The sequence below is a fragment of the Macaca thibetana genome, chromosome 7 (genome assembly GCF_024542745.1).
Source record: "Macaca thibetana thibetana isolate TM-01 chromosome 7, ASM2454274v1, whole genome shotgun sequence".
NCBI classification, from domain to species: Eukaryota; Metazoa; Chordata; class Mammalia; order Primates; family Cercopithecidae; genus Macaca; species Macaca thibetana.
Genome location: NC_065584.1, coordinates 53,195,278 through 53,208,796, shown reverse-complemented (window position 1 = coordinate 53,208,796; position 13,519 = coordinate 53,195,278). Strand labels below are relative to the sequence as shown.

The 13,519-nt window shown below is 36.3% G+C and overlaps 1 protein-coding gene across 1 annotated transcript in view; it reads left to right on the top strand.

The window, feature by feature from the left end:
* CGRRF1 (cell growth regulator with ring finger domain 1) overlaps positions 1 to 13,056 on the top strand; it is a 1,085,659-nt gene extending 1,072,603 nt beyond the window's left edge. Inside the window, exons 4-7 of the mRNA XM_050798274.1 lie at positions 4,028 to 4,205; positions 4,345 to 4,492; positions 11,473 to 11,580; positions 11,810 to 13,056. Coding sequence (XP_050654231.1) covers positions 4,028 to 4,205; positions 4,345 to 4,492; positions 11,473 to 11,580; positions 11,810 to 12,130 — 755 coding nt within the window. The 3' untranslated portion in view covers positions 12,131 to 13,056. The remainder of the gene's footprint in view (positions 1 to 4,027; positions 4,206 to 4,344; positions 4,493 to 11,472; positions 11,581 to 11,809) is intronic.
* The last annotated feature ends 463 nt before the right edge of the window (positions 13,057 to 13,519 follow it).

Here is a 13,519-nt window from a genome sequence, read left to right as displayed (position 1 = left end):
CAGCCTGGGTGACAGAGTGAGACTCTGTCTCAAAAAATAAAATAAAAAATAAAGTGTACAGAATAGTGGTGGTTGGATAACCTCCCACCTCTGTGGCCATAGGCTAGAAACTGCTACAGTGTCACATCTGGCTCTTGAGCAGGACCCACAATGAAACACCTACCGGCTGCAAGGCCTTCCTTCCTGCAGTACAGTTCCACAGGTCTGAAACTACACTGAAAAACTAAGAAGAGCTGATACATTATGAGCAAAACACAGGGCACTTGTGAGGCAGAAAGTGTGAGGAAATCCATCAATCTGCTTTTCAGGCAGAAATAGTCACAAATAGAGCCAGCCCTGCAAATGTTTGAGGCAAATAAAAAGTTAGCCAGTAAGTAGCCTTCTTAGCTATGCCTGCACACTAGGTGCTAACCAACAGTAGTGTTACTGAAGTCATGAAAAATTCTTTAAATATGCGGACGTACAGCATGAATACTGAAATATTTTAATTTTTAAAATACCAATGCATATCATTTATTATCTTTCTCGTATGGGGAAATAAAGAGAAGGATTTTGATAGGAATTATACTTAGCAGAGTAAAATTCATTTGTTTAAACTGTGGAAAAGTGGGTATCATTAAAGATGTCTACACAGAACATTAAAATAATATTGTAACAATATTTGTGACATTTAAAAAAGTTATTTCATTTGGTGTGTAGATAGTTTAAAAATCTTTTTTTCACCACTGTACCCAAACTGCCTGACATATAGCAGAGAAGACTGAATAATCTAGAGACCTGATTTAACTTGAAAATAAACCAGAGGCGGCACGTGGTGGCTCATGCTTGTAATCCTAGTACTCTGGGAGGCTGAGACAGGTGGATCCTCGAGTCCAGGAGTTCAAGACCAGCCTGGCCAACATGACAAAACCTCATCTCTACTAAAAATACAAAAGTTAGCTGGGCATGGTGGCACATGCCTGTTAGTGCCAGCTACTCAGGAGGCTTAGGCTGGGGGATTGCTTAAGTCTGGGAGGTTGAGGCTGCAGTGAGCTAACGCCACTATACTCCAGCCTGGGCAACAGAGTGAGACCTTGTCTCAAAAAACAAAAAAGAACACACGTGCTTTTTATTTATATTTAAGATTTTTGTTTGTATTTATTTATTTGTTTTTGAGACGGAGTCTCGCTCTGTTGCCCAGGCTGGAGTGCAGTGGTGCAATCTTGGCTCACTGCAACGACTGCCTCCCAGGTTCAAGCAATTCTCCTGCTTCAGCCTCCTGAGTAGCTGGGACTACAGGTGCATGCCACCATGCCCGGCTAATTTTTTGTATTTTTAGTAGAGACAGCATTTCACTGTGTTACCCAGGATGGTCTCAATCTCTTGACCTCATGATCCACCCGCCTCGGCCTCCCAAAGTGCTGCGATTACAGGCGTGAGCCACTGTGCCCTAGCCATACTTTAAAATTTATAATTTAAAAAAAAAGAAAACCAGAGAATCCATTTTAATCTTAGTCATTTAGTTCTGTTTACCTAGGGGTGGGTTGTTGGGATTTTGTTGTTGTTGTTGTTATGTAATGATATATTTGGATTTGTGTTTCCATGTCTGCCATATAGAGTCTTTAATGAAATCGTAAATTAGATACTTAATATATATTAGTTGAGTTGAATTAATTTGATTCAGAAATTCTGCTATCTTTTTGTAAATAGCTTCCTTATATTTTAGCTTATTCACCCTGGTAAGAGCTAACATTAAAGCAAAAGGGTTAGGAAAAAAACACAATGTACATGGCATGTTTGGAGGCGTTTGTGAACCTCCATTCCCTACAACCTAACACTTTCTTTTTTTTTTTTTGAGACGGAGTCTCGCGCTGTTGCCCAGGCTGGAGTGCAGTGGCACGATCTCGGCTCACTGCAAGCTCCGCCTCCCGGGTTCACGCCATTCTCCTGCCTCAGCCTCCCGAGTAGCTGGGACTACAGGCGTCCGCCACCTCGCCTGGCTAGTTTTTTTTTTTTTGTATTTTTTGTATTTTTTGTATTTTTTGTAGAGACGGGATTTCACCGTGTTAGCCAGGATGGTCTCGATCTCCTGACCTCGTGATCTGCCCGTCTTGGCCTCCCAAAGTGCTGGGATTACTGGCTTGAGCCACCGCGCCCGGCCACCAACCTAATACTTTCATCTCCCAATACCCTGGCTTTATTATCCTCATGAATGGTCTCCTTGTTTTTATTACTTCTTCTCTCACAGGGATCCTTCCTCAAGAAGGTTTGTGGCTTTTCCGCCCCATCGTTTCTCCCTTTTTAGTGGCGTATTTTCTAAGGTCCTTATTTTTTCACTTTTTTGCAAGGCTGTCTCTTAAACCCCACTTTATTTGCTTGTTATAGATAGTCTGGGTGAGGACAGTTTGAGAGATGCCACACCCATGTGCTTCACTTATTTTGATTCTGAATTTTCTGGTTTACAGCTGTGTCCCAATTTTGTTAAGGCTATTCATCTATTGATCTCAAATGATGTTGTGTGTGTACTGAGTTTTAGAAGGCAAAAAAAAAAATACATAAAAATGGAAACTCTTTGCAAAAAAAAAAAAGTGGAAAAAGTAAAGGGAGAATAGTTTTGATGGGGTACTGACACTATCTTCTGATAGTGGAAGTCATTATATTCTCCCCTCAGTTTATGTAATGGACAAGTTTGTAAAAGATTATGGAGAGTATAATTTTATAGATTCTGTAGTTTTTTAAAATTAATTTCAGAGATATTTTAAAATCTGATTAATCTCCAATTGTCAAAGGTCTCTGACACTCTTCCCACTTTAATTAAGTATACAAAGTCTATAAACAAGTCTTTTAAGTAACTCTGGCTTTTTTTTCTTTTTACAAAGCAAGTAAACAGGGTAGTTTTATATGTTCTGTAAGCTGTAAGTTGAGTTTTAAAAGGCTTATCCTTCCATTGTTCTTTTTTTTTTTTTTTTTTTTTTTTTTTTGAAGCAGGGTCTCACTCTGTCATCCAGGTGGGAGTGTAGTGGCGTGATCCTGGCTTACTGCAGCCGTGATCCTCCTACCTCAGCCTCCCAAGAAGCTAGGACCACAGGTGCATGCCACCATGCCCAGCTAATTTTTGTGTGTTTTGTAGAGACATGGTTTTGCCATGTTGGCCCAGGCTGGTCTCAAACTCCTGGCTCAAGCGATCCACCCATCTTGGCCTCCCAAAGTGCTAGAATTACTGGCATGAAACACCACACCCAGCCTGTTCTTTTTTAATGTAAACAAACACATATATGGGTATCCATTCTTGTGAGATAAACAGTAGCATGTATATTTAATTTTCTCTACCTTGCTTTTTTTTCATTTACTAATATATTCTGAAGATCATTTCATAATAGTATGTGCAGATATTCTGATATGCCTCAGTTCTTTTTTTTTTTTTTTAAAGACACAGAGTCTCGCCCTGTTGCGCAGGTTGTAGTGCAGTGGCACGATCTCGGCTCACTGCAACCTCTGCCTCCCTATTCACTTTTAATAGCTCCTTAGTACTTTATTGTAGAGTACTAAAAAAGCTGGAGGTAGACAGGAAAGGAAAAAACAGAAAATGCATATTTTACAACGTTGAAAAAGAAAAAAACAAGAAACACAAAATGATTATTTATTATTGTATTACCAGCAAAAATGTGAAAAGATGTATGTATAAGGCTATTCATTGTAGCACTATTAGTTGTCATAGCAAAATACTGGAATAAACCCAAATGTTCATCAATGAGGATTAAATGAATAAAATATAGTACTCTACTATAATTTGAAATTACAACCTGCTCCAATTACCTATGCAAAGTTCCTACCAATTAAAATTTTTGCTTAAGTATGATTAGAAATGGTCATGTATCAATGCTACTAAGACTCTCAGACATTTATAGGAGGCATACCCTTTAACAGGTTCTTTTAACTGCCGTCATCCTGGCCAGCATCGAAAAGGAAGCTTTTGTTACTCACCCTGTATGATTGTATTAGAAGTTACATTAAATCACTTTCATTCTTTCTCCTTTGTATTTTACAGCTGGCATAACCTTGACAACAGATTGCCTTGAAGATAGTCTCCTTACATGCTACTGGGGGTGCAGTGTTCAAAAATTATATGAAGCTCTGCAGAAGCATGTTTACTGCTTCAGAATAAGCACTCCCCAAGCATTAGAAGATGCTCTGTATAGTGAATATCTCTATCAGGAACAGTATTTGTATCCTTTTATCTGATATACCCATCAGCACTGAAACTTAGACTTCTTATGGATAAAGTGTTGCTAACTTACTGATCATTTTTGGTATATTTTTGTTCTTATGGTTATAGTGGCAATTTGCCTTTACATTTTCAAAAAGTATTAAAAAGGATAGCAAAGAAGAACTATATTGCCAGTTACCAAGAGATACTAAAATTGAAGACTTTGGCACAGTGCCCAGATCTCGCTATCCATTGGTAGCGCTATTGACCTTAGCTGATGAGGATGACCGGGAAATTTATGATATTGTAAGTAACTGAAAAATTTGGAAGCATTACCTTTAAGTGATTTGAATGGTGGTTCTTCATTATTTGATAAATAGAAAAAGTTTTGTTTTAATTTCTGAGGATGTGCATTTGGCTTACAAACTATATACCTATTTAGTTTTTATATGTGTAACAGTACCTTCAGAGTATGACTCATTTTTGCCTTATGGATCACAGTAATATGACTTTATTTGGAAAATAAAACATATATAATGGTTGAATTAAGTTAATTTCATCATTAACACCTATTTGGTTGTATACACCTATTTGGTTTTTATATGTGTAACAGTACCTTCAGAGTATGACTCATTTTTTGCCTTATGGATCACAGTAATATGACTTTATTTGGAAAATAAAAGATATATAATGGTTGAATTAAGTTAATTTCATCATTCTGTATTCTGTCATATTTGCTGTGTAGAAACATGTTTATTCTGAACATGTTTAGCACTGAATAAATAAGCATAATAATGATCTAAAGTGCTCAATTTTAAGATAGTAGCCACTCTTTTTTTTTTTTTTTTTTGCCTGCTTGCAGTCACCTTGTTTCCATCAAAGTCCCTGCTGCACGTATATCTTATATGTCTGGTGCCTGTATTTTCAGTAATTATAGTAATCTTCTTTTCTCATTATGTGCTAAGTATTTTTTCAGTCTGGTAGTTGATTCCTATTAGGAAATTAAAAGTATCTTAGAGATCTAAGAGGACTGAAACTTTGACAATCATCCGAGTATAATAGAAACTTAGACATGAAATAAACTTTTTTTTTTTTTTTTTTGAGACGGAGTCTCGCTCTGTCGCCCAGGCTGGAGTGCTGTGGCCGGATCTCAGCTCACTGCAAGCTCCGCCTCCCGGGTTTACACCATTCTCCTGCCTCAGCCTCCCGAGTAGCTGGGACTACAGGCGCCCGCCACCTCGCCGGGCTAGTTTTTTTTTTTTTTTTTTTTAGTAGAGACGGGGTTTCACCGTGTTAGCCAGGATGGTCTCGATTTCCTGACCTCGTGATGCGCCCGTCTCGGCCTCCCAAAGTGCTGGGATTACAGGCTTGAGCCACCGCGCCTGGCCGGCATGAAATAAACTTTTAATGAAATTGTATCATGGTAAAAATGTCCTTACACACAATTGACTACTTTTTAAGTGTTTAATATAGATTATTCATTAATAAACATATGGTAACATTGTTTTGTGATACTTCGTAATATGCAAAGTACGTTCACAAACATTAACTTATTTTTTTCTTCCAACAACGTGGTTTCTTAGGACAAGGCAAATATTCTCCTTTTACAGACTGAAACAGAGTCAAGAAAAATCCCAGTCATTCAGGCAGTAAGATATGGAACAAGGGCTTGGCTCTGAGCATTTTTTGTTTATTTGTTTGTTTGTTTTTGTTTTTTGAGTGTTTTTTTTTTTTTTAGCAGGAATATCTTCCTGCTACAAGTGTACATTGAGCTTTGGAAGGTGCAGACTCTGGGAAATCTGGACCCTCCTTACTCGTTTGCAGTTAAGCATCTAGGTTTTTGGTTTTTAATATTTTCAAACTGAAGTTCCATTTTTTTCCAAGTCATGGGGAGCAGAGGGGAAGGAAATGGGGATATGTAGGTCACTAGAGACAAAGTTGCAGATATATAAAATGAACTGGTCTAGAGATCTAATGTACAGCATAAGGACTATAGTTAATATGGTATTGCTTTGGGGATTTTTGGTGCTCTTGCCACATGCAAAAAAATGGAAGTAACTATGTAAGATGATTCATACATTAATTTGCATTATTATAGTAACCATTTCACTAGGTATATATATATCATAACATCCTGTTGTACACCTTAAATATATACAATAAAAATACAAAAGTCATACCAGCAGTAGTGTATTTCCAGAACCTAGTACAGTGCCTAGGACACAATAGGGGTTCAATAAATATTTGATAAGTAAAAGAAAAAAAAAAGTCATACTAGGCAGTGTTAATGAACCTCACAGGGCTTGACAGCAAAACACCTTAGCTGTACCTTGCATGCACCTTAGTGTGCATGACAGGCCTTCTGGCTTCCTCCCTCCTTTCTCTCCGTTTCAGTTAGAGATAAATAAAACATGTTAAGTTGGTGTCTCCTATTTCCAGCTTCTTTGTTCTTGACCCTGTGTGCTTGGGTAAGGAAGCCCTTCTGCCCCCACTGTGTGTGCCCTCTCTTCTAAGTTTCTTGGGTTCTGTTCTCGTTTTTCCTTTGGTTCAACACAAAAGGATCATATCGCAGTCATTTTCCCTCCCAGCTTCCCCCTTGCATTCCTTTTCCCTTCACTGATAGTGCTGTCTACTCTAGGTGCTCAGGGTCTTTTTTTTTTCTAACTTTTTCCCCCTGTCCAAACAGGGAGTGATTGTGTATCTGTGTGGTAAAATATATGTAACATAAAGTTTGCCATTTTAACCATTTGTGTGTGTGTGTGTTTTCAGTTCAGTGGCCTTGTAGGCCAGAGAAGGGTTTGTTATCAGGTCCCTGATCACACTGGATGAAGGCTGTGTGGCCCAGCTGTAATTATGGGAGGCTTATTCCCATAGGGGAGCCTGAGTGTCTCCCAAGGGTTAACAGCCGCCTTCTCTTGTACTTTGTGTATGTCTCTGTGTCTGGGTCCTTTTGAATGTCTTTTATTGTCGTCTGTGGGCTCCCTCCTTTTTTTCTGTTAATCCTTGCTTCTCTTGTCTCTTATTTCTCAGATTGGGGGTAATATTGGCACTCAAATACATTTATTAGTGTATTTTGTATTAATGTTCTCTGTTTATAATTTTAAAAGCAAATGGACCATTTCCTATTTCTTTTGCATATGTGTTTTTTGAGTATTTTATCTGTGGGTCAGGGACTATATATTTTTTAAAAAACTTATTACTAAAATATCATTTTTATTTTAACAGCAAAGAATTATATTTAGGTAGTACAATTAGGAACCAGTTTGTTGTTTTAGGTTAAAAAAAGGAAAGCAGGAATTGTTACTACAAAATTTTGACTTTAACATTTTTTCATTTTTACTTAATTACATTGGCTTTTATTCTGTATTATTCAGATAATACATTTGTGTCAGGAAAAAAAATTAGAAAGTGTAGATAAGCCAAAAGGAGAGAAGTATAATAATCTGTATTCTATCATCCAAAAATAATAACTGTGAATATTTGTATCTTTCCAAATCTTTATATATGTAATTTTAAGAAAACAGGCTAAAATGATACATTTTATACTATTTTGTGACCTGCTTTCACTTAATAGTATATTCGAACACTTTTTTCATATCAAATATTTACCCACAGCTACAAATATAACTAGTATGATAATAGCTTCAGAGGCTTTTAATATTAAATCAAATGACAAAATTGGTTTGTTTTTTTGTTTTTTTTTTTTTTTTTTTTTTTTTTTGTTTTGAGACAGAATCTCGCTCTTTCGCCCAGGCTGGTGTTCAGTGGCGCGATCTCAGCTCACTGCAACCTCTGCCTCCTGGGTTCAAGCAATTCTCCTGCCTCAGCCTCCCAAGTAGCTGGGATTACAGGCACACACCACCATGCCCGGCTAATTTGTGTATATTTAGTAGAGGTGGGGTTTCACCATGTTGGCCAGGTTAGTCTTGAACCCCTGACCTTGTGATCCACCCAACTCGGCCTCCCAAAGTGCTGGGATTACAAGTGTGAGCCACTGCTCCTAGCCAACAAAATTGTTAGTATGAAGTGGTAACTACTATTTTCTACTAACCCTGTCATTTTGATTTAGTATTAAAAGCCTCTGATGCCATTACTAAATTAATAAATCTTTATAAGCTTGTAAAGAATATTGTGTTTTTGCAACTAATGTGGGGTTTTAAAACTTTTTATTTGTATATAATTTCAAAAAGTTGCAAAAATAAAAAAATAAAAAGAACACCCATATACCCGGTACCTGGATCTCCTATTGTTAACATTTCTGTCCTTTGCATTATTGTTCGCTCATTTATGTATGTATGTATGTATGTATGTGTTGATTGATTGAGAGAGAGAGGGTCTTGCTCTATCACCAGGCTGGAATGTAGTGGCACAGTCATGGCTCACTGCAGCCTCAACCTCTTGAGCTCAAGTGATCATCCTGCCTCAGCCTTCTAAGCAACTGGGATTACAGGAATGCACCACTGTGCCAGGCTAAATTAAAAAAAATTTTTTTTTTTTGTAAAGACAAGGTCTTACTGTGTTGCCCCGGCTGGTCTCAAACTCCTGAGCTCAAGCAGTCCTCCCACCGTGATCTCCCAAAGGGCTGAGATGACAGGCGTGAGCCACCACACCCAGCCTGCTCATATGTTTATACATACACATATATATGATTGTATATATATTTTAAATCAATGATTTGAGAATAAGTTGCATACATGATGCTTCTTTACCCCTAAATACTTCAGTGCGTATTTCCTAAAAATAAGGATGCTTTCTTATATAACCACAGTATAGTCATCTTCTTTATAAATTTAACATTGTACAGTATTTTATCCAATTCACAACCAATTTTCTTCTCCAGTTCAGGTTCTAGTCTAGAGCCAGACTTTGTATTTGTCATGGATCTTTAGCTTCCTTTAGCCTGGAACATTTCCATACTCTGTCTTTTATGATATGAGCATTTTTTAAGGATATAGTCACACACACACACACACCCTTTTTGTAAATTAAAAGATTCTCATTTTGTTTGTCTGATTTTTCTTACGATCAGATCAAAGTTATGCAGCTGCAGCCAGTGAGCTGGCCGGGTAATGTGTTGTTTTCAGAGTGCCACCTCTAGAAGCATGCAATGTTCTTTTCTCTAATTGGTCATGTTAATTTTGATCTCTTAGTCAAGGTGTTATCTGATTTCTCCACTCTTCTGTTTTTTTCTCCCCCTTGGTCTGTGAGGAGGCACTGTAAGATCATGTAAATATCCTGCTTTTTATTAAAAGAAAAATGTTTGTCCTAGATTTAACATCCATTGATGATTCTTGCCAGATTTCATCTTTACTGTGATGGTTGCAAAATAATTATTTTCCAACTCTAGCCCTCCCTCCAGTCAGTTCTTGGCATTCTACAACAAGCAGGAGACTTCCTGTCTCTCCCATTTGTTTGTTTGCTTATCTGTTGTCTCTATGGCCTCATGAATTTTTCCCCCAGTGTTTTATAACTCATGACTGAATTTAATTATTTTGGTGTTCAAACTGCCATTTCCTTGTGCTTCCTGCCAAAACTGAGGGTTTGTAGTCAAACTGTGTCCATAGATTACTTGGATTCTCTCAAAAGTCAGAAAACCTTACAAAGAAATATATTCATGTTGTTTTCTTCTGTATCCCTTCCTCTCCATTCCCACACACCCCAGTCCTTAGAGATAATTGTTGTTTTCCGATTTATCCGCCGTTTTTTATTTTCTCTTCTTTCTTACACAAAAGATAGCACATTCTCTATGCTATGTATGCTGTTTTGTACTTTGCTTTTTTTCACTTCAGAAAATCTGGAAATCACTGCACACCAGTTTGCAGAGATTATCTTCACCTTTTTTTTTGATAGCTGCATAGCACCTCACTGTGTGTATGCTGTGCATATTCCATAGTTATTCTGCCAGTCTCCTGTGCTTGGACATTCAGGTACTTTCTAATATTCTGCAGTAACAAATAATCTTATGCTGAATAATCCGTATATACATATCTTAATATTGTTGGAATTGTATGGTTGAAGTGTAAATGCATGTTGTTTTGTTAGATGTTGCCATTGGAATTGTACCTTTTTGTAAAAAAACGTTTCCACCAACAATATATGAGAGTGTATTTACACAGAGTTCATTGACAAGCTTTTGAATTTTTGTCACTCTGATGAGCGAACAGTGGTGCAGTATTAATTTTAATTAAACATCTTTTAATATGGTCATAGTTCATGTTTATATCTTTTTATGAATTGTCCATGTCTTTTGCCCATTTTTCTATAGGATTTTGGCCATTTTTCTTCAGTTTTTAAAAGTTCTTCATAAATTAGGAATATTAACCTTTAATCTGTGACACACCTTGTGAATATTCTAGTTCATCATGTGTTTTGACTTTGTTTATGGTGCTTTTTATCATGTATATTTTTAATTCTTATATAGTCAAGTGTATTTACTCTGGGTTTTGAGTCATAGTTAATGTCTTTCCTTACACTGAGACTAAAATGGAATTTATTCATTTTCTTCTAGTACTTGTACAGTTTTATTTTTTACATTTAGATCTCTTATGTGTCTGGAGTTTATTCTTAAGTATGGTATGAGGAATGCATCTAATTATATATTTTTCCCATAGCTATCCGGTTGTCCCAATACTGTTTATTAAAAAAAACTCTGGTGATTTGACATGACACCTTTATTATATTTTTATATATAACTAGGTCTGTTTCTGGACTGTTTATCCTGTTTCATCCATCTGTCTATTCATGTGCCAGTACTATACTGTTTTAATTTTAAAGACTTCGTAGTCTGTTTTATTATCTGACGGGGCTAGTCGCCCTCATGGCTCTCTCTCTTTTCAGTATTTTTCTAGCTCTTCTTTTGTGTTCATTTTTCTGTATGAGAATTTTAGAGTCAATGCATGTAGCTCTCTAAACAAAAGTGTTTTCTCTGGTCCCCGTACGTCCAAGCTTCTTAAAAGACTGTTTAATACTGACTTTAATTCCTCTCCTTCATTTCCTTTTTTAGTCCTCTCAAAGATTCCTTTGTCCATTGTGATCACATTAAATTTGTAAATTTGAGTACAATTAAAATAACTGCCAAAAATATGTCAGTAACTGATTCCTCTGTAGTGATTATGATTTAATCAGATCGATGCAAGTTTTCTAATTTATCAGCCTTTTATTTTTGAGAAGCATTTTTTTTTTGGCAGAAGACAAAGTGTCCAGAAGCAGTTGAAAATTATTTTTCACATATATGTGAAATAATGTAAAGATTTTAAGTACTGACCAGTGTTCAATTTTTATTTTAGATTTCCATGGTGTCAGTGATTCATATTCCTGATAGGACTTATAAACTACCCTGCAGAATATTGTATCAATATTTACTCTTGGCTCAAGGTCAATTTCATGATCTTAAGGTAAGTCGTACTCTGTAGTCTTATCTCTGTCTCTTTTGTTTACAGAGTTTCAAAGAATGGCCATTTATGAAAAGATGATTGTATTTTTCAGTTAATAATTATAGAAGATAACTATTCTTTACAATTGGATTTGCTAGCTCATAAATTTTGAGCATCTTCTTATGACCCCCAGTTTTAAAGAGTAATTGTTATTTATAATAATCTTTAAACTTATGTCTTTGATTTTCAGCAACTTTTCATGTCTGCAAATAATAATTTCACTCCCTCCAACAATTCCTCTTCAGAAGAAAAAAACACAGACAGAAGTTTGTTGGAAAAGGTGGGACTCTCTGAAAGTGAAGTTGAGCCATCGGAGGAGAACAGCAAGGACTGTGTTGTTTGCCAGAATGGGACTGTGAACTGGGTGCTCTTACCATGCAGACACACCTGCCTGTGTGATGGCTGCGTGAAGTATTTTCAGCAGTGCCCAATGTGCAGGCAGTTTGTTCAGGAATCTTTTGCACTTTGCAGTCAAAAAGAGCAAGATAAAGACAAACCGAAGGTTCTTTGAAGACATTGTAACACTGAAAAGTACACTTTCTACTAAAGATGCAGAAATTGATGATCTTGGAATTCATTATAACATGGAATCTACAGTATGGGCCATCAATGAAAATTCTATTTTAACTTCATATTTGTATGGTACATGGATGACAAAAATTGGTTATTCCTTTCTGCTTAGTGAATGAATACTGAAATTCATCTGTGTTGATACATAAAAATTCATTCAACTCTTGAAAAGAATCTATGAGTTTGGCCTTTTATTAGCTAGAGTTCCTCTCACGTTAATTAGAAAAATCATTCTGAAAGGCAATCCATTGAAAATTTGAGGAGGTTAAAGTCTTAAGATCACTACATGTTTTACCTTTGATGTAATCTGGAGAGCAATTAAGAAAAAACTTAATTCTGCTTAAAGTAATTGTGTGTTCTCTAGTTTATACAAAGGAGTTGGAATGAGCTTCTTTAAATCTTTTCCTGAAATACCAGTTTTTATAAATATCCATCTGTTTGGTTTCTAATGTCCCTTATAGTTACATAAATACAGGTCATAGTTTTTAAATACTCGTTCTTAAATCATAAATACAAGATATAATTCTTGACTGTTCTCAGTGAATTATAAAATGGTACTCATCTATAGGAGGCAGATATATAAAATTTGGATAATAAGATTTTTTGGATAATTAAATTTATTAAGTTGATAGTCAAGTGTGATTAGATTAGCAGAATGTGATCTACCAGGGAAGACCTGCGAGACCGTTCATGCCTTGCCTTAGGTTTCTGCCTGCACAGCAAATCCATCCAGAACTGAGGTGCGAGGGGGAAGGTTAGAGAGCTAGAAAAATCACTAAAACAAACAAATAACTATTTTTCTAGTGTATTTTTATTCCAAGTAAACCCTGTATCCTTCTGAATAGTAAATTACTTTGTTCATCCATTGTTCTGTCTTTGTAAGAATTGAAAAACTTGGTAGGCAGAAGGACCCCACCCTCTTCTCTTTCCAAGATGACTAAAAGAAAAAGGTAAATCAGAGCCTTCCATGTTTTCAGTGAGAATTATCCTAACTCACCAAGAAAGCAGATCATGGCAAATAAACTGTGACCTTCAGGGAGATTTTTCAAGCCTCTTTTTGTCCTGTTTGTATTAAGAATAATGCCTTGCCTTTATATCTGTATTTTTATATAGTTCTATTCCAACCAGGTATAGCACTCTGAAGACGACGTTATCTATTCTCCATTTTATAAACCAAATCAAACTTTCATCTACATTCACTAGCTATGTAATAAATACCTTGTAAGAGCCAGATACTTGTTGAAAGTCTGGGCTACAAAGAATCAGTCAAGACTCCTGATGTCAAGTATTTGAGCATAAAAAGAGCATTGATGGCTAATTAGAACCCCCC